The sequence below is a fragment of the Brachyhypopomus gauderio genome, chromosome 1, assembly GCF_052324685.1.
Source record: "Brachyhypopomus gauderio isolate BG-103 chromosome 1, BGAUD_0.2, whole genome shotgun sequence".
Lineage (NCBI taxonomy): Eukaryota > Metazoa > Chordata > Actinopteri > Gymnotiformes > Hypopomidae > Brachyhypopomus > Brachyhypopomus gauderio.
Window position 1 is genome coordinate 17,966,422 of NC_135211.1, and position 23,673 is coordinate 17,990,094.

The 23,673-nt window shown below is 43.0% G+C and overlaps 2 protein-coding genes across 3 annotated transcripts; one reads left to right on the forward strand and one right to left on the reverse strand.

The window, feature by feature from the left end:
* The first annotated feature begins 758 nt into the window (after window positions 1-758).
* Window positions 759-3,679, forward strand: LOC143510735 (uncharacterized). Its single transcript, XM_077000396.1, has 4 exons — window positions 759-917; window positions 1,256-1,465; window positions 1,577-1,770; window positions 2,509-3,679. Exons 1-4 carry the CDS (start codon window positions 887-889, stop codon window positions 2,659-2,661), a joined length of 588 nt encoding a protein of 195 aa, XP_076856511.1. The 5' UTR covers window positions 759-886; the 3' UTR covers window positions 2,662-3,679.
* A 5-nt stretch (window positions 3,680-3,684) lies between these two features.
* neto2a (neuropilin (NRP) and tolloid (TLL)-like 2a) lies at window positions 3,685-23,673 on the reverse strand. Of its 2 annotated transcripts, XM_077000374.1 has the most exons (9): window positions 23,144-23,672; window positions 20,010-20,066; window positions 19,490-19,630; window positions 16,253-16,501; window positions 15,056-15,103; window positions 14,507-14,634; window positions 13,657-13,885; window positions 5,997-6,110; window positions 3,685-5,768 (listed from the first exon to the last, which is right to left on the reverse strand). In XM_077000374.1, the coding sequence occupies exons 1-9, from the start codon at window positions 23,151-23,153 to the stop codon at window positions 5,032-5,034; spliced, it is 1,713 nt and encodes a 570-aa protein (XP_076856489.1). In that variant the 5' UTR covers window positions 23,154-23,672; the 3' UTR covers window positions 3,685-5,031. The 2 variants fall into 2 exon arrangements, with proteins under 2 accessions (XP_076856489.1, XP_076856499.1); XM_077000384.1 differs by lacking the exon at window positions 20,010-20,066 and having other exon boundaries at window positions 23,144-23,673.

The window sequence follows — 23,673 nt, forward strand, 5'->3', positions numbered from 1 at the left end:
CGGGTCCATCTCTGGTCCATACAAGCATCTATTTATCCGTTATTTTCCTGGCTGTATCCTGGTGTAGGCTTATATTCTGATACTATGCACGGTAAATCTTTTCTCCACACACAACAAGGTTTACCAAACTACATGTTGTGACAGGGGCACTGCCCCCACCCCAGAACCGCCTCTGGAGCGAACATAAATAGGCTAATCAGAATGGCATTGCCTTTTACATAATCTGAAATTAATTAAAAAAGTATCAATTTGTTAATACATTATTCTGTTCCCATAGGGCCTATGCGCAGTGACATAATTTAATGCTCACACCAGAGTTAAAAATTATGGGAACAAGGGAAAAAAATACGATTATGGCTTTTTAATTTCACACTCACATGTAAGTTTTGTCAGGCTGAATTTTGTCGGTATTTACAAAACAATAATCTTTAAATGATTCAAATCTAGGCAGTGAGAAGAGGACCTCACCGTCGGTGGCTACTCTGTTCAAGATGTTATTTGAGTGACCTCACATCGTTTACCGTTTTAACGGTTTAGAGTTGACACATATTTTGTCGATATTTTTCAGAGGACACAATACGACATTCCCCACACAGGGTCAAATATTGTTTTAAATGAATACAGGAACAATACGTAAATGTTCAGTTCCAGATGAAGTCCAGGCACAATTGAGAAAGCGCTGTTGCCTTTTCTATACAGGTATAAAACTAGGTAGTTTAGCTATTGGCGAACAGTGAACTTGATGTACCAACTTCCACCGCCAAGACAAAAAAATGTAAACTTTACCCTTCAGGGTCCTCGATGGAAAAGAGAAAGTGATAGTGAAAGAAAGCTGTAACTGCAGGAAGACGCGGATCTGCACTCTGCTCGGTTTAGCTTCTTCAAAATGAACGTGATTAACAACATACTCAAAAAAGGTACGAGACCATAATGATTTATTAAACTCCTGGGTGCAGCTGATGTGTGATTAATACATTTTTTCTTTGACGGTAGCCCAGACCTTTAACTTAAATGTTTGAATGTAATGGCACCTGCAGAATGTATTTTATCTTTTTACAGTAGGGCATTTGCGTAATACCTGGTCAGTAACTCTTTGTGTTTGATGTAATTTACAGAAAATATTTTATATTGTTTTTTTTTTGTGAATGTGTGTCCATGCATGACTAGTGGTCGATAGTACAGCGCTAATGTAATGTTAATGTTATACTTCATGCAGTGTCTGATGTACTGTTATTTTCATTCCTGTCATGTTTAGTGCTTTCACCATCGAACGGGCTGAACTACAGTGTCGTGGTAATTGGGAATACCAAGAATTGCCACAAGGCGATACTGAAGCGTCTCACACAGTCGGTGAACCTGCGGGAAGTGAAGCGCACCGCGAGCGACTGTGACGTGGTTATTGCGTTTGTCTCCATCGTGTCTCGAGCTGGAACTGACATTGAAGCCGCTCTGCAGGACATACCCGGTAACGTAATGTAACGTAGACGGTTGTAACATAACATCACGGATCATTAGAAAACCCTGAGACCAACCTTCAGTACGTTTTAACTGCTGTGTATCTCTCTCACCCCCCCAGACAACAGACCAGTAGTTCTAGTTGCTCTCCATCACACCTTTGATCCGTATTTCATCGCTCCAAACAGCAGTGCCCATGTTAGGAGCAGGCCTAATGTGTTTGCTGTGGACTGCCTCTTCCATGAAGACCTCGGACTGCTGACATGTCCACATAATGACATAGTGCTTGCTCGTGTACAGCATCATCTGATGAAGGTAGGTGTTGACCACCTTCGTCTGAGGTTATGGTGTTAGCACTCTGGTCCTGATTCATTCTGTATGTTCAGTGACACAACATGACAGATGGGCAGGAAAAGTTTGTGCTGCAAAACATTCTGTAGTCAAAATTGGTTAAAAAACAGTAAAATCTGGTTTAATATAAACAGAACAGCAAGTTGTTGTAGGTTTGTAACCTAATTGGACAAACCTTCTATGTGTTCTCATAGTGAAAAAAATTAGTTCATACACAGGTAAAAAAAAATAAAAAATAAACTGGCTTAAAATTTGAGTGCACTGGTCAACCGAATGTGAGTATTCCTGTCCTGTATTGCTGAGAAACATCTCACTACATACAGCATAGGGAACGTCAGTCTTTCTGCTGCTGGGCTGTGTGTTCAGTGACTCAGCAATACAGACCAAAGATTAGGGTTAGGGTTAGGGTTAGGGTTACGCAGTTCATGCACATGACAAATGACTATGAAGACTTAGTTGCAGATATCAAAAGTTGCATTTATGTTTTGGTGTATTTTAACTAAAAGTTCAATAGGAGGACTATGGCACGCAATATTCTAACATCACTAAGCCAATTGCACAATTTAATCAGACACATCTAAATGTTTTTTAAACCAGTGTGTTGGACTTAAGGGATGGTCTACAGAATGTGTATATTTCTGTCTCGTATTACCCATAAGCATCTTATCACATGCAGTGTGGAAAATGTGTGTTTTTCTGCAGATGTGTGAGCCTGCACAAGTCTCCCCCTTTTGGACAATCTGCAAATGGGCTATCTTTGGCTTTTGTGGCTGTTTCACCATTTTCACCGTTAAATATATTTGGAAGAATTGGCCCATGCATTCTGAGAAGAATCTGACCTCCTTAAAGTATTAATGCTAATCTGTAAAATTCCTCTTGGTGATAATGAATTTATTGACATATCATAAAATGCAGGGTAGGGTTCTGTGATTATCTCAAAATTATAATGTATCTTTTGTTTTATCTTTAAACTTTAATCTTTAAATAGATTTTGTAATATATCATTTGAGTCTTTTAACATAATCTGAAAGTGACTATACCTCCTGTGTTTATTGTTCATCTCTCTCTGTCTCTCTCTGTCTCTCTCTCTCTATCTCTCCCTGTATTATCCTGAGATAGGGATATAAACATTGGTTTGACATAGTTTGAGTAGGAATGTAGCAAGTCCAACTGTGGGTTTTCGAGACATGTGTATTATGAACAGTGTGCATTGGTACTCTGTAATGATGGTGTTGGTTGTAACTTCTAAAGAAGACCATGAAGATCATATAAATGCAGTGTTGCAGGCTGTTTCTGCCTATGTGCCATGAGTTCATGCTCAGAGGTCTTGCTCAAAGGTCGGGCTCAAAGATCATGCTCAGGTTGTGGTATTGTTCTTTTATGTGCTGTTCTCTTGTAGTTTAATATCTTCTTAATACCAGAAATGAAATGTTTGACAATTCTGATTAATTAATCTGATTTATGAAAACACTTATAATTTCCTCGTGACAAAGTTATTTTTTGCAGTTTACACAAGTTATTGTATCTCTTAGCATAAACTCTGATTGGTTAAGAACAGAGTTCTTAGTGTAAGGAGGCTGGAACTGTGTAAAATTTCTCTCACACAGTACAGCACAACTGCAGACAACAGTCACCCTCTGCTGGTCGTGTGTGAAGGGCGTTTAACATCATAAAATGCCTTGTATTTGTAGCTTGAGTAATAAATACAGATAAATTTCACTTATTATACTTATTAGCTCATCTGTAACACCATTTCTATATACTGTGGTAATGCATGTCTGTGCAATGTGTGTAATAAAGTGACAGCACAATTTCCTTCTGGATCAATAAAGTGTCTATCTATATATCTGACCATTAAATAAAGGAAATGCATATGAATTACATTAATGTGATGTCATTTTATTAAAACATATAGTTAGACATTTCTTACATCTTTACAATTATGTCATGGCTAAAATGGAAGCGCAGTTTTGATATACAACATTCATGGGTTAAAAAATATATTCCGATTAACCTTTACTCAAAGACCAGCAAACGGGATTATTCCTGCACAAACGGGATTATTCCTGCACAAACGGGATTATTCCTGTACAAACGGGATTATTCCTGTACAAAGGCATGAGCCTTGTTTCTGTTTACTATGCTGTATGGTGTAGGCTGGTCCCTTGAATACTATACACTTTTGCAGGATGTGTGCACAGAAAGACAACATAATTGTGTTGTGTGAGAGTATCTGTGTATGTGCGTTTATGTATGTTCATGTGTGTGTGTGTCTATCTGGGTTTCCCCACACTGCTTTACTGTGTACAAGATGCTAATAAAAAATGAAATATGCACACACAGGGGGACTGAACTGAGGTCATACAACGATTAAAACCAAGTAGGCTACACTAAACCTGCAAGAAAGTATGAAGAACTAACCTTCTAAACACGTGCGCTTTAAACTGTGTGTGTAATGCCTTTTCTATACAGGTATAAAACTATGTAGTTAAGCTATTGGCGAACAACTTGATGTACCAACTTCCACCGCTAAGACATAAAATGTAAACTTTACCCTTCAGGGTCCTCGAATGAAACACGTGCGCTTTAAACTGTGTGTGTGTGTGTGTGTGTGTGTGTGTGTGTGTGCACTGTGGGAGGAGTGGGGATGTTGTCAGAGTAAACAGCTGTTTCGTCATCATTATCATCTTAATCAGGTTGTGCACACAATCAAAATGATGCAAAAGAATCCATGAGTTACTGCCAAGCAACAACACAAAGCCTATATGTTATTGTCCTTTTTTCTCTTGTTTTAATACTATACACTGATAAAAATGGCTTCCCTTTCTTTCTCTCTGCCTCTCCACTACCACACACACACAGCAGGATGTCCTGCACACTGTCCCTCACACACACAGCAGGACGTCCTGCAGACTGTCCCTCCCGCACACAGCACGACGTCCTGCAGACTGTCCCTCACACACACAGCAGGACGTCCTGCAGACTGTCCCTCCCGCACACAGCACGACGTCCTGCAGACTGTCCCTCACACACACAGCAGGACGTCCTGCAGACTGTCCCTCCCGCACACAGCACGACGTCCTGCAGACTGTCCCTCACACACACAGCAGGACGTCCTGCAATCTCCCCACCCTCCTCACTGCTAACCCACCAACACCAAGGCATGAAGGTCAAAAACCCTCCTCTTCTTCCTCTCCCTCCTCTTCCTCTTTCATTTTCCCGGGTTCAGAAGTCCATGGAAATGGACCGCTGGCCTGGGTCTGGCCCCGTGGCGCTGCTGCTCCGCGAGCTGCCATGGTTACGGATGCTGATACTGCCGCAGCCGCTGCCGATGCTTCCGGCAGCTCCGCCCACACTCCCGCCCCTGACGTAGATCTCGCAGGGCATCTCCTCCATGACGCGGTCTTCAATCACCTGCTCCGCACACTCGTGAGTCTGTTTGTAGCCATAGCAGCTCTTCTTGTAGCCGCCACCAGCCCCTCCCACGGCCCCGCCCCCGGCCCCTCCCATGCTGCTGTTGAAGGTCTTCATGGGGGGCGGCGGTGGCTTGGAGAAGTCGTTGTGGTAGGAGAGCTCCATGGAGCTGAGCGTGGAGCGGCTGTGCTTTACGCTGCCGCCCGAGGGGACCTGCGCGCCACAGTGATGCTCGTGCACACAGCGAGACACGGTGGAGGAACGCCGCAGCTTGTGGAAGCTGTCCAGCTCCTCGGACAGCTCGGCCAGCTCGGACGACAGCTCCTTGTCTCGCAGCGAGAAGAGCTCGTAGTGGGGCGGGTCAAAGACCTCCTGGAAGCCGGCCTTGTTGAAGACGGGTGTGCGGCGGGCCACCACCTTCTTACGCGGCTGCTTCATCTGCACCAGGATGGAGATGATGAGGAGGACCAGGACCACGCCAGACGAGATGCCGATGACTGTGCCGTGGGTTTTGGTGATTTGGTGGAAAAGGCCCTTGGACTTCCTCTCTGAGATGAAATGCACAAAGAGAGATTAAATAACGAGCTTTTCTGTTACTGGATTGAAATCACTGTTGAAAGTGTCTACAGCATGTGACAGGGGCATGTACAGCATTATTGTTCTCTCCTCATAAAGGCATTCATGTAACTGTTTAAAACAGACAGAGTTCATTTTAGAAAATGTCAGGTCAGTCTCTGGACTCAGGACTGAGGTCAGAGGTTAAAGGGCACGCTCACCCTTGCAGTGGTTCTCGTCCCAGGGGTAGACACAGTTCTGCACCCCGTTACACACCAGGGAGTTGTTGATGCACATGTTACTGTGGCAGAAGAAGGTGTTGCCAGAGCAAGGAGCTGAGGGAGAGAAGGACACCTGTAAGAACTGGAACTGGAGCATGAATTACTCTGACCTGGATGCATAAGTGAAGACTGGACTATAAACAAAGGAATTTTATTTGTGGGTGACATATTTGAGGGTAACACACTTCTATCATTTGAGTTATTGAAAAATAAATTTCACTTGTCCAACAATCAGTTTTGGCGATATCTTCAACTAAGACATTTGCTTATAAGCGTGTTTGGTATCCTCCTTCTCTCCAAAACATAGATTCCTTCGAAACTATTTTAAATATTCTTGGATCTGGACAGAAGGCTTCTAAATATTACTCTTTGTTGATAAATTCGATAGGCAGTAAGGTTATATCTGCTTTGAAGGCAATTTGGGAGGAGGATTTGGGACACTCATTCGTAGACGACAACTGGGCAAATATAGTAGGCAATTCTAAACAGATGTCTAGAGACATGAAAACACGGCTCATTCAATTCAAGATCTTGCACAGGTTCTACTGGACTCCCAGCCCAGCGGTCTGATGTATGGAAGTCATATTCCATTGTAATTAATGGAGAGGGAAATCGGCTTGTTGTGACTGATATCAGAAAGTGTTGGTGTACGTCACCTGACGGCATGTGTTTGGACTGTGGTAAGAAATAGGACAGCGCGATCCATCGCTATGTTGCTGTTTTAATAAATACATAAGAAAATTTCAAGTACTAAATCTAATTAATTCAATTCATATTAGGATTGCGGGTGGGGGCGACAGAAATGTGTATGTGGCGGGTGGGTGCGGGATTAAAACAAGTGATTTTTTGGCTGGTGCGGGCGGGAGCGGGACTAAAACAAGCAGGTGCGGGCAGACCTCTAAACTGCAGCAAAAGAATCGATATTTTTGCTGTGGTATCGATCCGATACCGATCCTCACCTTTGTATCGATACTATCGATATAAATATCGATCCGCCCACCCTAGTTCTCAGCCAGTCTCTGCTTTCTCTGTGATTGCTTATCGTTTAACGGTGTCTCGCCACCTCTATCTGTTATGCTTTCTCTTTACTTATTCGAGTATCTTATGCGTCGCTTCCTGACCCATCTCAAGTTTTCCCAATCCTGTATGTCTTCCTATCCGTTTTGCCTTTATTTTTGGGAAGGGTTTTATTTTGCTGCAGCGTTTTTTGCCAGTTACTTCTGCTGGTGTCCTTGGTTTCGTTTTCGCGTTGCATTTATCCACGCTGTTTTTTAGTTACTGTTGTTGTTTTGTTTCTTCCTCCCGTCTCACTACGGTTGAGTGTTATTTTTCACGCGTTGTATTTTCCGCATTGGTTTTTTGTTTCTATTTACTCCGTGCCCTCACAGTTTTGCTTTCGATTTTCTTGCGCGTTGAGTCTCCTGTGTTGTTTTGTTTGTTCGTTCTGGGTCGCTGTGCGCGTTTCCCTCTCGCTAATACATTTGACGAGTGTCAAACGTCTTGCTCTTGCGAACAGGTGTTCTGTCGATTTTTCCTACCCATCGAAAATTCATACCAAGGCTTACTGCACATGCGCAAGTCGCTTTACGTCACTATTTTGGTGGCCGCCTACTACACCCATTGGTTTTTTCTACCTTCTAGCGAATTTCAACAGTGCAGTACTATTTAGTCCTTTCAGTAGTGCAGTAAGTTAATTTCTTGTTTATAATTTCTTCTTTGTTTGCAATTGCAATGTTTTCAACTGTGCATTAAGTTAACTAGTTGTGTAAAATGTTTTAAACAGCGCCGTTTTACTACCTCCACATCAATGCCATTTACTCCTACATCAGTGCAGTAAGTGAACGTGTTCTTTTTTAATGTTTTATTGCTATTTATAATGTTTTTTAACCGTGTAACACTACCTGTAGTGTTGAACTTAATAATGCTGGTTTATAATGACACACAGGCTAAAAACATGTTCATTCAAAGATGTAAACAATCCAATTTGCTTGTATTATTATTAATAATACATTAATACGCAAAATAAAACGTTTATTTTAAAGCTCATCCTACTTTTTAAACGCTGATTTACGCTACATTACGACGTTTCCATAAGGCAAACAAACTAAGAGATACGTCCACAATACTACTTTTTAAACGCTGATTTGCGCTACATTACGCCGTTTCCATAAGGTAAACAAACTAAGAGATATGTCTACAATACTACTTTTTAAACGCTGATTTGCGCTACATTAAGACGTTTCCATAAGGTAAACAAACTAAGAGATACGTCTACAAATACGTGATGCCAACGGACACGGTAGGAAAATTCGACAAGGGAGGGAAATTCGACAGACTAGTCTATAAATACGCGCTGCCAGCTGATACGGTAGGAAAATTCGACAAGGTAGGAAAATCCGACAGAACACCGGCACTTGAGTCCATCCTTCTCTATATTATTTCTCACCCTTCTCTATATTAACGCTCCCGTGCTCACCGTTACACAAGCCTTGCACACGAGCTACATTGTGTCCAGTTCGGTCTTCCCCGGCATTCGGTAAAAACCAAAATGAACCCATATTTTTGCCTTAAATGAAGACCGGACAGGTTGAATATCTCTTTCCTCCATGTGTTTTGAACCTTTTCCGCGCATGAGTGTGTCCCAGAACATGCTGCGTAAAGTCTCGCGTAATGTTGTAATTACGTAACGCGAGACTTCACCACGACTTAGAATCGATTTTGGGACATTTAAAATCGATTCTGAATCGTAGTAAATGAGAATCGATTTTTGATATATGAATCGATTTTTTGGCACACCTCTAATATATATATATATATATATATATATATATATATATATATATATATATATATATATATATATATATATATATATATGAAGAGTTTGGTTCCAAAACGCTATAAATCCATTTTGATCAATTTGAGTAAAAATGTGTTTTCTTTAGCAAAAAAGTGGTAGGCTGAAAACCACTGTTTTCTGTTTCAAACTTTCAAATACCATACTAAGGTTAAAAAAACACAAAGAAATCAAATCAAGATTTTAATATTTAAAGATTTATTTAAAAAAACAATTCGTTTTTTCGCAAAGCGCAATAAATCCATGCCATGTTTTTTTCAAAATGTCTTGTATATCCTTTGGCATCAATAGAATATATTTTTTGACTGAAAATGTGCAAAATACAATAACAAATAACTGTAAATTTTACATTTTAATATAATAGTTTGACCATTGGGCCTAAAAACACAAATTTCAAAACATTTAATTAACGAACAAGACATTGTCACGCTACTGCCCCGAACCCCTCCCTTCGAGCGTGTGTTAATGTTGTCCGTGTCTTTGTGTGTGTGTGTGTGTGTTCACTTAAAGTCGTAAAGACTAATGTGTTTCACGCGGTGCTTGTTAGGCTACGTGTATATAGTGTGTGTGTTTGTATCGTTTGGTGCTCGTCTTTAACGTGACATTCGTTGTGTGTGTTAAACCGTGTCAGCACGCTGTGAGCGTGTACTGTGTAGTGTATTCTACTGGTGTTATGATGCGCCGTGAGCGTGTACTGTTCAGTGTGATTGACAGCTGTTTCAAGACGCCGTGAGTGTGTCCAGCGTCAAGCCTAATAAACGTAGCCTTTGAACGCACCTCGTCTTTGCATCCTCGACTCTCTCGCACCCGTTACAGACATAAATAGTGAAAATAGTATAACTATTAACATAAATAGAACAGGCTCCTCTATACTATCAAAACCGTTCATTTTCGCGGATTTTGAGAGTGAAAAACGAGATATATTTTAACAAAGTAGGCTACAAGAAATGCCGGGCGGCTCAACAGGTCGCGTCTATGGTGTTTCCATGTGGTGGTGCGCTGTGATTGGATGAGTGGAGATGTGGCGTTCTGCGGGAAATCAGGATTGGCGTTTGTTGCATTTTGGAAAGAAAGAGAGAAAACAGGGCAGTATTACACAGCCGATTTGGCGTTTTGATCAAAATTGAATATTGGCTTTTCAAGAGTGGTCACATACCATTCTGATTCTGGCTCTAACTCATTTTTTTTTTAAATGGCGTTTATCGCGTTTTGGAACCAAACTCTTCATATATATATATATATATATATATATATATATATATATATATATATATATATATATATATATATATATATATATTGTTTTGTGTAAAGCAGTGTCTGCAAGCTGTTATTATTTTATTTTATATTATTTATTTTATTATTTATGTATGTATGTATGGATATAGGTGTATGCGGGTGTATAGGTGTATGCGTGTAAATTGCCCTCTTTTTTTTTTTTTTTAGTTTGATCAAATGTTGTATTTCAGGGTAAGGCTTAATTAAAAATTCAATAAAAAGTTAATCATAAAAAAAGACTGGACTATAGAAAACAATGATGAGAAATCCATCTGGACCCTGACCAGCACACAAGCAGGACACTCTTAACAGACACTCCTGTTTGGGGTGTGTGTGAAACATGGGTGTGACTCAGGAACGCTGGGAGACTCAATACTGCTGCTCTCACAGCACAGCAGACGTCCTGATCAGCAGCATGAGCAGAGTGGCACAGTGACTCCTGTCAGACACTGATTAAAGCAGCGGGCTCAGAATATGAGAGAGAGAGGGGGGGGGATGAGAAAGGGAGAGAGAAAGACAGGAAGAGAAAGAGGAAGGGAGAGAGAGATCAAGTGTCCTTTTAGGTGCAATAAAAATTCTACTAAGCCACTAAACACAAGCTGTAGTTATTCAATAACACATCCACACAGGCAACACACACTCTCTCTCTCTCTCTCTCTCTCTCTCTCTCTCTCTCTCTCTCTCTCACACACACACACACCCACGCACACACACACACACACACACACACACACACACACACACACACACACACACACACACACACACACACACACACACACACCTAGTCAAACACGGACTCTTGCTAAGTGTCTGATGGGTAGGTGAAAGGTCATGATGCACTGCTCATCTCTCCACAGGAGTCAGCGGCATTTTCAGCTTCCAAACTCATTAGTCATCTCACACCTTCAAACAAGCACCTGTTTTCAGACTTTCAGTGTCAAGCTGCCCATGCCTTCCTCTGCCTCGGTTAGTCTCCGCCCCTTAATTGCCTCCGCTTAACTCCACCCCCAAAACCCTGCCCTACCTGTTAGACTCCACCCCAACACCCTGCCCTGCCTCTGTTAGACTCCGCCCCAACACCCTGCCCTGCCTCTGTTAGACTCCACCCCAACACCCTGCCCTGCCTCTGTTAGACTCCGCCCCAACACCCTGCCCTGCCTCTGTTAGACTCCGCCCCAACACCCCGCCCTGCCTCTATTAGACTCCGCCCCAACACCCTGCCCTGCCTCTGTTAGACTCCGCCCCAACACCCCACCCTGCCTCTGTTAGACTCCGCCCCTCCCCAGCCCCTCCACCCTACCTCAGATTCTACGCCCTCCCTGTGCAGGGCAGTGGAAGGCTTCATGTTTTAGGTGTGCTCTACTCTCCAGATAGGAGAAGACTATTCAACATGACAGCCAGAGACAGCACCACTGCCTCACCATCTTATAAAGATGAATGTGTCTGCTAGGGCCTTTGATGAGGCTCTGTTCCCCAGTTCAGACAAACACATGGTGAGCTCTGTGCCAAACTCTCTAAACACCTTTCAGAACTGACAGATGCTGTACCAACTCCCACTCACTGTATCTGATATTCTATCCAAAGATGTATTATCAACAGTTATACCTAATAAGAACACCGTGTAGTCTGTACACCTGAAGTCAAGCTGTGGTGAGTGTTAGTTAAGTTGAACCGTTTCACTGGAGCTTGTGTGCAGTCTGATGGATGAAGGCAACGAAATCCCTGCGGGTGTGCGGGCCACTTTCACAGTGCTGCTGCGTTTGTAGACGTTTGGAGGCCATCTGAGTTGTGCGCCATAAACATATCACATTCACTTTGAGTTGCCAATGAGTGTGGCCATTAATTTCCCTGATTATCCGGGCATGTAATAAAAATATCACAGGCTAGGAAAAGAACAACTGTTCGCTCTGCAGTAATTATCCTTAATTTACATACAATGTTTAAACAGTCACGAAAAGCAAGCGTGTAAAAATATAATACAGCACTTCCCTCTGAATTACTAACTTTACAGCTTTTCATTCTTTCTCAGTGCAGATGAATCATTCCACTTTTCCATTAAGACTGACCCATTAGCATAGCAAGCGTGGTACAATACATAACCGGCATGTTAAGCAGCCACTCTGCTATTTGAAATGAAGGCAGAGGTTAAAGGGGAGTGAAGTTAATTGCCTTTTCGATATCGCCGCTTTGTGTGGTGCTGGCTTTAATGACTTTAACGCTCCTCTAAGCGTGCTGAACGTCAGCGTGCTCCGAACTCTTTATACTGCAACAACAACATTGCTTCATGATGGATGAGCTACCTCCTGCCTTTAGATTTATCACCAAATCAGTCGATATGGGAGTGAGCCTGCAGCCTGCTCTGGGAATAGAAGCTACAGAGTGCTACATATAAATGTAACCTGGTTAGAATAAAATGATGTCAGACAAAAACAGGGCAGTCGCAGCAGTGTCAATCATCCAAACCCCAAAGATGCATTGATTAGGGTTGCTATGAGACTTTGATGCGTTGATCACGTCGACTTTAATGTGGGCGACGGCAGCGTCCAAACGAAAGCTACACTACCGCTGTAGGCTGCACGCCATCTTTATTTAATGCCTTCGTGTTTGCAGTCCGTGCTGGCATTAGTGCACGAGCACTCCACGTGCCTGGAGAGCGTTAAGGGATGAAATATGAATGCGTCTGTGGACAAGGTTGCTGGCACAAGCGCTTTTTAAGGCTGACTGGGCACAGGTTAGTCAAAGGTCATGCCTAGATGTGCCAGGCCTGTGCAGAATTCCAGCCTGATGTGTGGGCGTACTAGATACAGACCTTGACAGGCAGTGAATCTGACTCAGGCATGTCTGATCATGTAGCTCTGGTCGGTCCTTTACAGGCTAAACTCTACTGTAATCTCCGTTAAATACATAGATATTAGATGTTTATTCCGTGGTCAGTGGGGATTTGATGGTTCGTCATTACACCTCAGTAAAATGTGACGGGATGAAGTATGTGAGCAGTGCATGCACAGTATGTGAGCAGTGCATGTGTTTCACTGTCTCACTGTGTCTCACTGTTCATAAAAAGTAAAGAAGGCACTAATGCCTGCACATGTACACATGCACTGAACAAATATTGATATCTGTGCTGCTGCACAGACGCACGCATCGTGGAGAAATCAACGCTGCTTGAAAAGAGAGTCAAATTAAAAAAATAAACTGAATGACTCAGACACGGCAGATCAGAAGGATGAAGAAACGATCCGATTACTCTTTTCTTGGGAAGGGGGATTTATAAAAGATTTCATCCTTGAAAAGAATTGCGTAGCTCCGAAAAGAAACTCCCAGTCTTAGAAGTCTTGATAGCAATCTTTTCTGCGAGATCAAGTTTTAGTAACGAGCATTAATGGATGGCATTTCACTGTACACGAATTATGATGTATTACGTTTGCGTCGTGTCATTCACTCGAATGAACGAATACTTACGATCTATAAAGGAGGTGAAGAGCATGCGGAAGCGGCTGAGCCGACTGGTCTCGTCGGCCCACATGCGGACCACGCCCACCCCCGTATCTAGCATGACGTCGTTGGCCACGGTGCTGCAGAACTTTGCCTTGAGGTTCTCGATGGCACTGCTGCCATCATAGATGGCAACAAAGTTCCTCTTGCACTCATTCGAGTTCTCCATCTGATATTCCAGAAAGCGCAGGTATATCTGTAGGCACGGAATAAGCTTGTTGAGACCACTCCTGAGCCCACATAACGTTTAGAAATGAAAATTCGCATGCGCAGTGGTGTAGTGTAGTAACTTTGTAGGCATGTTGTACTGAGACTTATCTGCGTGAGACATATTTGCAGTCATATCTGATCTGATGCTCATTGCACTGCACTATGACTATATATATGAACAGGGATGTACTTACAAACGTGCCAGTTAACTTTGGAAATGCTTTTAAAACAGTCTGCGTGAATTAGTCTGGGCTTTATGTGTGTGTTTTTAATATGTGTGTGTGCGTGTGTGTGTTTAGTGTCTTTACTGTCTTCTTATACCCCTTCTGCCCCACCCAACCCCCCTGTCATCCCAGCCCACGGCCTTTTGTCTTATCCCTGCTATTGCTGATTCTGTGCTGCAGCTATTTCAGCTTCCCAGGCCTTATATCTGCAAGCACTGCACTACTAATTTGAGTTCACTTTTCAAAAGATGCCTCAGCACAGTTGTGGCCCCGGGGTGGGGCCCTCCCCCGTGGGCTAATCAAGATGGGGTTTGGGGATGTGCCTCTGCAGAAACAGCAGGGTGGGCATGGGAGGCGGGGTCAACTGTAAAGGGGGCGGTTACCTTGGAATGGGGAGGAGCACGGATTGTCCAGATGCAGTCGAGGGCATCGCCCACTTTCACCTTCTCCTCCTCGTCCACCTGGCTGGAACGGACGAAGCCGTCCGAGCCGCTGACCTCAAACTGACAGTCTGGAGGAGACACAAAGACGGGACAGAGAAGACTTGTAACCTAACGACAAAAGAGGAAGAGGAAAGAGGAAGAGGAATAGCAGAATACACAATGGACTGCAAACAGCGCTGGAGGATTGGCTGAGAGAGAGAGCAGGAGGAGAGGGTGACAGAAATAAAACGGACATATGGACAAAACTTCTCACACACACACACACACACACACACACACACACACACACACACACACACACACACACACACACACACACACACACACACACACACACACACACACACACACACACACACACACACGAGGAGGTAGCATTATGGTGGAAGATAGAGTGTGGGGTGGAGAAGATAGGCAGCAGGCAGCCTCGCAGAACAGAGGACTCTCCAAACGGAATTGAACACAGCAGTGAAAGATGTGAGAGCTTACCTGGGATTGGATTTAGGAGTCCGCCCACGTGCAATTTAAAATCTGGGTCTGAAATGATAAGGCAGACCCTGCATTACTTAGATATCGCAGGGTGGAAACACGAGCTTGAGAAGAACGATAAAATCCTGTTTAAGAGAGTTGTGGGCATAGCAGTGGGGAAAACCTGCAGTCTGATCTGATTGGCTGTTTTTCTTATTTGACCTGTTTAACACATGGAAGGCCTAACGGCCTGTGACTACAGCAGAGCAAAAAATCCCATTACATTTAATGTCAAAAAGTGCACTGTGTGTCTGTGGAAACCAGAACACAGAGCAGGAATGCTCCATCCTGCAAGGCCAGAGATGTTCCTCCTTGCAGAATCATGGATGTTCAACTCTGCAAAATCAGGGATGTTCATCTCTGCAGAATCATGGATGTTCATCTCTGCAGAATCATGGATGTTCAACTCTGCAGAATCATGGATGTTCAACTCTGCAGAATCATGGATGTTCAACTCTGCAGAATCATGGATGTTCAACTCTGCAGAATCATGGACGTTCAACTCTGCAGAATCATGGACGTTCAACTCTGCAGAATCAGGGATGTTCAACTCTGCAGAATCAGGGATGTTCAACTCTGCAGAATCAGGGATGTTCAACTCTGCAGGTTTAGCATTTAACTTGCTTTTTCACACCCGATTAAACTCATCTGCTCATTACTATGGGCACAATTTGCAGCACTATAGTCTTCCAGAGTTGGTTTGAAGGCTGTAGTTTACCATTTTGTAACCCAATATCATAATATAATTCATTGCCAGTCCCACGTACAATTGAACATGACATTGCTCACATAATTGCACAATAACACAATCATCCCTAACAAATACAGTACTGGGAAATGTACCAGTGCTCTGTGGCTACTTACTGGGATTAAACACAGTAAGTGGAGCATCAGATTACACTTTCAGGTGTTTCTTTTTAAATCTGTTGGCGACATTGTGCTATGGGTGATTATGAATGAAGTAAAAGTTTGAGAATTCATCCTTTAACTATGCCCAAGAGGAACCCTAGTGCGTCCATTGCTATTAAACAGCATGGAGTCAAAGTACCACTTACAGTCTGAGAAATAACAACCAGTTGCTGACTGCACGTCTGCTGTACCATGGCCACATGTGGTGGGCTCTGTGTTTGAGTGCAGCAGGTCTTCGTTCAGTAGTACCTGCTATGTAGGTGTATTTGACACGGAAGCCAAGCCCTTCCAGCTCCTCGTCACTCAGGAACTTTACCCACATGAAGCGGCCGGTGGAGGTGACCACCCCTGGGCTTTTAGAGCCGCAGAAGCGGTCGATGAGTGGGGAGAAGCCGAAGGGGCCGTCCCTTATCTCCAGGTGGTCGAAACGGCACTCAAACGAGGGTTCGATGTAGTAGTTCTTATCAAAGACCAGCTGGATTCTCTGGCGAGGGAGTGCTAAGGGGAGAGAGAGGGAAGTGTAGGAAGCAGTGATTGGATAGATCACAGATGGTAAGAAGCAGTGATTGGACAGATCGCAGATGGTAAGAAGCAATGATTGGACAGATCACAGATGCTCAGAACAGGGAGAGTTAAAATCTCACTGGTAGAAGTCTCCATAAGGAGATGAGTAGGAATAAAATAAAATAAATTAATTAAACCTTATTGCCAATTAAAGACTCACATACAGATATACTCTTACATACAGTATATGTAGTTTTTTTTTTAGATTGTGCAATATACGTTTATGGGTGCATTATCACTACAAACCTAAACTGCATGGACTTTTGATTTATAAAATCCAAGGCAGTACAAGAGTATTTAAGTACTATTCAAGTAGACTGTAGGATCATATCCTTCAGACAAACTCACCAAACACTGCAACATGTTAATGGTCGTTACTGTAAACGTTAGACGTTACTGTAAACGTTACTGTAAACTTTACTGTAAACATTACTGAAGACATTACTGTAGACCAGGGGTACTCAAATAGAAATGATGACGGGCCACATTTTATTTTTTCAATCACTGAAGGGGCCACTTACGGGAGGGGGGGGGGGGGGGGGGGGGGTCGGGTGGCGAACACATTTGGACCTCTGCTATTTGTTTGTTGTTGCCATAGAGGTGCGCGATTTCAAAATAAGAGTGGAATAGCGCGATTGAAAAAAAATATCATAAAAAAAAAACACTTTTCAAAACAGCTCGCGGGCCATCTATTTGAGTATGGGGGCTGTAGACGTTACTATAAATGTTACTGTAGATGTTACTGTTCGTCAGTTTCTGAAAATTTCACTCTTTTTCCTATTCTGTCCAGTCAACATTGAACACATTAAACACTGAAAACATTAAACACATTAAATACTGAACACATGGCCCGTGTTAATCACCTCATCTTTCCTGGACAGAACAGTCTGAAGGAATCTAGAGTGCACAGGTTTTAAAAACCTTTTCACTCTCCTGTGAAGAGTTTAGTGATTTAACTGGGTTTGCAATCATCTGAAATGGTTAATTTTATGAAATACTCAAAATCAGATTATTGTCTGTTCTCTTACTTGAAAGAGGATAACTGCTCATTTATCCTGGAGGTGTTATGAAATATAGGTTCTATTATATATACACAGAATAAAACAGTCAAATTATACAGTATCCATCCATCCATCCATCCATCCATTTTCATCCGCTTATCCGTGTCCGGGTCGTGGGGGCAGTAGCCTAAGCAAATTATACAGTAAAATGCTTAAAATAATGGAAGACTGTATTAACAAATCAGTGACCTAAAGTATTCATTCAGATTTGGTCATGAAGTGAGCGCACCCAGGTGCTACTGCAGAGTTGCTTCTGAACCATGTTTGCTGTAAGAAAGTCCATTACAAACACTGTAATCTGGAATTCTGTTCAAAGATCTGCTGGGTCATGGTGTCCCACTCTTCTTGAAGGGACCTCAGGTCATTGAGGTTCTGGGGTACAGAGTTATGAGCCTCTACATGGTGACTGAGCTGATCTCCTAGGTTTTCTTTGGGAATCAGGTCTGGAGAACGTGCAGGCCACTCCATATGAGGTACCCGAGTCTCCTGCAGCTGTTCCCTAATGATGTGACCTTGATGAGCTGGAGTGTTGTCGTCCATGAAGATGAAATTAGGCCTGTGTTGTTCACGCAGAGGCACACTGACTGGATTAACGATGTTATTTAAGTAGGTTTGGTGTATCACTGTACCATTCACAAAGTGTAGGGCAGTTCTGTACTGTCTACACACACGCACTTGGGTGTCTCTCGCCTCCCTTAAATGTACCTGGAGGTGAACAAGACACTGTTCACAATGAAGTGGTCATCAGTGTGGGACATGGACATAGGACGTCCACTTCTATGCCTTTCTGTGACTATTCCAGTCTGTCTGTATCTGTCGTAACCTGCTGATGATACTGTGACACTCTTAAGCCCAGTGGCCACTCCCGTCTGAGAACATCCTGTTTGAAGCTCACAATGGTACTGATGACCAGTTAGGTGCCATCTTGGTCTCATGGTGTCAAAATGTGCACAGCATGATGAGGAGGAGGACTGTATGAATGCCAATTATAACTGAACCAGGACATTTATTGATTGATTCACAGATCAAACACCTGTTGTGAATTTTGCTGTTAAACTTCTTATTAGAGGAGCAAGTTGTGCAAAAAGTACTGAAACACTGAACAGTTGGACACGCGCATTCAAAAGTTCAGAGAAGGTCACATTTTCACCTGTAAAGGCAGGGCTTTCAAGTCTCACGCATTGAGCGTGTGACACACGCATTTGACCGTCTTCACACGCTCACACGCCACACCTCCGATTTCACACGGCGAGAAAAAAAATCTAGTTTATTTACCTCCATATCCATATCCACTGGTGATCGATCGCGATATACAACCCCCCCCCCCCCCCCCCCCCCAATCAACAAGACGTTCGCCACCCCCCCCAATCAACAACTCTCACACTCTGCCATGAATCCAAAACTTGAGAGCCCTGTGTAAAGGTTAGAGTGCATTTTAGGTTCATCCTGAAATTTCACCCAAAAGCCAAATATCCATTAGGTTTTGTGTGTAGTGTATGTCTCTAATTTATTGAACATATGTCTACTGAGTCACAAATGATCCTGTCAAAGTGATGATAGACATCTTGGTGTGTGCACTGGCAAATATATTAGGAGAGGTGAGGAGAGATGTGTTGTTTTCGTAAAAAGTAAAGCAAAGCCCAGACAAATATGACATTTGTTATGTCTGACACAGCGAGAGCTATATCCCAAAGGTTTTGTGTGAGAGATACCGTTATTAATGATGTTGTTTACAACATCATTCACTTTAGCATCAAAAAACCACCAACAAAAAAACAATTCAGTTTGACAGTAGACATCAGAGAAATAGCGTTCTCTCATCACAAGTGTTACGTTGACCTTAGGGTCTTTTTCCACCGACCTTCGAGGACGTAGACACACTCCTTGTTTGGCGGGTAGGTGCTGGGATAGTTGGGCGACATGAACTGGCCTCCACTGATGCTCTTGGTCCACACGCCACACTGGTCACTCCTGGGCAGTGTGGCTCCTTCATTCTGCACCTCTGTGAAGATGAGAAGATGAGATGCTGGTCTTCAGGCCCAGAGACAGAAACCCTCACACATTTATTATCAGACCAGAACTGCCATTTGTGTAAGATTTCAGAGCAGACACTCTCTTTAATTTCTCAAAGGGATCAAAAGTGGAGATAATGCTGGATGTATATAACAGTATAGTAGGTTACTGATCAGACACAGGGCCTGTGATTGTATGGCGTTGTTTCAGCAGTGGTGCCCAACACTGCCAACACCTCTCAGAACAAATCCATTACACCTTGGTGTGAAAGATCACAATTTTCTTATTTCAGTGTGAGAATGTCCACAGTGTCGTCTTACTAATGGTCTCTCTGACAGCTATGGCAGTGTGAGAATGAGAACACACACCTCTGATTTTCTGTGCAAGAGAAAAACTCTCTTCTATAACAATGAGAAGAATCCAGGCTAAAGGAAACAGAAACAACTGTAAATCATCACAGTCACAAACATCACTCTGCATATATAAGAGCTTTAAAAAGGTGGCAAATAACCTAAATAATGTTTGTATGTTTTAATGAAATCTTTCACAAACATTAAGGTTTCATAAATATAATGAAAATGTAAACAAACAGCTAAGACCTTTAAATTATACTGCAGTTTTGTAAAGCTGTACATGTCATTACACAAAAATCTCCCAAGGCCAAAGTCAGAGTTCCCTGTGGATCCCTTATACGCTCTCCAACAGACATTAAGAAGTAATGGTGTGTGTGTGTGTGTGTGTGTGTGTGTGTGTGTGTGTGTGTGTCATAGCCCCAAGCCCTCACAATCTGTTCTACATTAGAGAGAAGCTTTATAATGTCTTGGCGTGCCCTGTGTGAGAAGGGTTGTGTTCACCTAGCATCGATCCTTTCTGTAGAGTTTCCCCAGGGGCCAGGAAACGGAGAGAGGCCAGGGACTATGGGTGGGGTCTATTAGCCAGAGGGAGGGGTCAGGGGCGGGGCCATGTGACAGGGGCGAGGGCAGTGAGCAAGCGAGAGGCCAGGGTCTACTACTGGTAGTAAAACATATAAAGACATTAAAGCACTGTCGTTTTACTGCCCTGGCACCATACCAGCAGGCAATAAGGAAAAATATTAACAGCATATATTTTTTTACGCTCACTGTGTCATATGGCACTTGTCGCTATGAACAGATATTGAGACTACCCGCCAGTTAATCAGACACCCTTTACATACGTACACATTTTTGTTTCTGCGTTTTATTTCCTCCGCACTGGAACGCGCTATTTTTTATTAAAGTGGACTGCATTTTCAGCATACAGATATTTAGTCATCATTGCAAAAACAGATGTAAACGGCGATGGAATCGTAAATATCGTATACAGTAATCTCATGTCGGTCCAATGGTAATTGAACTAAGTCGGCAGTATTTCAGCTGGTGAAGGCGGTTCGGTGGTGAGGCTGACGGGATCACAGGGCCTTCATCTGCTGGGGAGACGCGCTACAGCCATGATCAGCGTTAACTCCATTCACTGAGCGCGCCAAACACGGCAAACGTCTCTGAGAGATGCCAGCACCTCTAACGGTAAGACGGTGTAATGTAATACCAGACCTTTGAGCCAGGAATCAGCCAGTGTTGATTATGTCTTCTGGACTAACAATTTGATACCAAAACTGATCCTTGGTGAGTTTTGTGCTGCCTTGATGGTTTACTTCCAGAAACTCACATTTAAAGGGGAAACTTGCCATTGCATAATAATAATAATAATAATAATAATAATAATAAACAACGACGTTTATTATTAATTAATATTACTATTATTATTATTATTATTATTAACTGATGATTCGGTACATTGCATGGGGTTACCGTGTCAATACATCAGATGTTCTGTGGAGGTGTCGGTTTTAAACAGGATTAGATAGGAGTTGGGCGAATAACTTTGATGTAATTCTCTGCAAAACCTCTGAATTGAGGTCTATGGAAAATCTAAACGCGAGGATCATTCGGTATATCCCTGTTGTGTGCATATTTACCACATTATCTGGAAACGCCGTAGCCCCATTTGAAATGGAATAAGAGAAGGTGGTGGTGAATTTAGGCCTACATATTCCACATTTTCCCCCTTACACCCAGAAGATACACTGTAACTGTGAGCGGTTAAACGCACCAGCAACATAATTACAAATCAAATGAGACGCTAGAAACTACAAAAGAGAAAACGCGACATTCTAACCCAATTAACCCAGGATGTATTTCTCAGTGCATATGTAATGTGTATTATACATAAGCACTTAATGTGAGCCCATTAGGTGCTAAAGTAAAAGAAACCGCAGCCTGCTTTATTACTAGACGAGTTTAACGCACCTTTACTTGTATTTTCAATGAGGCCAATGTAAGATCTGATACGTTTTCAACATTTTGATGGCCTTTACGGGCACGTTAGAATACTGACTAGTTTGAGTCCATGTGCGCGCCGGTAAGCTTCTATGTAAAGGTTTTATATGTAAAGGTTTATAGGTTCCACACACTGAAAATTAATCGACTACTTGCAATAAATAGTGAAACATCATCATTAAATAACAGTTTGATCTATAGACGTCAAGAACATATGGCTGATGGTAGTGGTTCTGCACAGAAGACCAACCCACAGTACTCACATATATGCTACACAACCCTTTAAACGACGAAGTGTTATACGAGTTTTCTGAAGATTATACGATATTTTCATATATGAAGATATTTTGAACTATTGAACTATCAACATACTGTAAATGCAATGATACTAACAGGCTGCCGCCCAGTTCTTGGTAATGAACTTTTATTTAATCTCGGAGATTCCAGTGTATTTGTCAGACCTTAAGGTTTTCTTCTCTGTATATGTAGCCCATAATTCATTAAAATCAACGCTTTTCTGTTTGGTCTCTGTAAATGATATTTTATTCTGAGCAACTTTTTTGCACAAACTGCTTGGCGACGTGCAGGAGGCGCGGGGAGCCGCAGTTGGGCGCGAGGCAGAGCGCGGGGAGCCGCAGTTGGGCGCGAGGCAGCGCGCGCGGCCACTTGAGCACAGATGCAGTAAAGTGACGCGGGGAAGGTGCGCGAGGCGCAGCACAAACGCACAACTCTCATATGATGTTGCGCTACAGCCCAACACACTCTCACGAACCGACTCATTAGGGACAAGTGTGTGTCGCTGGAGTTGGGCCAAGACATTAATTGCATCATGATTCAAATTTCGACCTGGAATAAAATATGTTGATTGTTAGTGTGATCTATTTAGGTAAAATACGTTTATGAGAAATACATGTGTTTATTAAAATAAATAAATAAAACAACACACCTGTAGGTGGCGACCTAAATCTTTGTATCGTAGAATGAACAACTTGTTAGAAAGGGAAATGCCGCGCTACACCGAACGGTTTGTATAAATCGACGGCGATAATTATGCATAGTCGTTTCATGCACTTTTGCATGAAAACCTGTTTTTGAGCACCACCGCGCGTCTTCTTGGAGAGGCTAATGCAGCCGGCCAAACTTACCTCCGTTCATCTCCTCTCGCTGCGTTATTACCCGTTCGGTCGCTTCTTGAGCTCAACACTCTTTTATCTTGACATTTTCGCTATCCAATGTCGGAAGACTTTTAAAGATCCCAACTTTTCTTCGACTGCGATAATCCCATCCCTCACACACAAGAGAACTCGGCACGGATATTCCTGACGGAAAACAAACGCCTCGAGGCTCGGAGAAAGACAGTAAAAGACAGCTCCGTTAATCCCATTGAGAAGTGTGATTTGTATTCCCAGAGACGGCGTCTTCCTCCCGTGCAGGCGCGAGCGTGACCCGGAGAGTCCGTTGCGCGCGCGGCGTGCTGGAGATGCGCGTGAGCGCCTAGTCGGGCGGAACTGAAGTGATAACGCTAAACGAGCTTCATTCGAGCTCCGGGCGCCGTTTGCCTGAATGAGCAGCGGCTTGTACGCATGCACCCTTTTACAGGGAGCTCGCAGTGAGCCGACTCCGCCTGTGGAACTGGATGCGGACGCAGAGGGCGCGAGACACACGCGACAATCAC

What these genes read in the sequence shown, in the direction of transcription:
- neto2a (XM_077000374.1), bottom strand. An exon ending in GTGTGTCTACGTCCTCGAAG is followed by an intron (nt 16,502 to 19,489) that starts GTCGGTGGAAAA and finishes CTCTCCCCTTAG; the next exon opens with CACTCCCTCGCCAGAGAATC. An exon ending in GTGCTCCTCCCCATTCCAAG is followed by an intron (nt 13,886 to 14,506) that starts GTAACCGCCCCC and finishes CCGTGCCTACAG; the next exon opens with ATATACCTGCGCTTTCTGGA.
- LOC143510735 (XM_077000396.1), top strand. Translation starts at nt 887, where the DNA reads ATGAACGTGATTAACAACATACTCAAAAAAG. An exon ending in CGCTCTGCAGGACATACCCG is followed by an intron (nt 1,466 to 1,576) that starts GTAACGTAATGT and finishes TCACCCCCCCAG; the next exon opens with ACAACAGACCAGTAGTTCTA. An exon ending in TACAGCATCATCTGATGAAG is followed by an intron (nt 1,771 to 2,508) that starts GTAGGTGTTGAC and finishes GTTTTTCTGCAG; the next exon opens with ATGTGTGAGCCTGCACAAGT.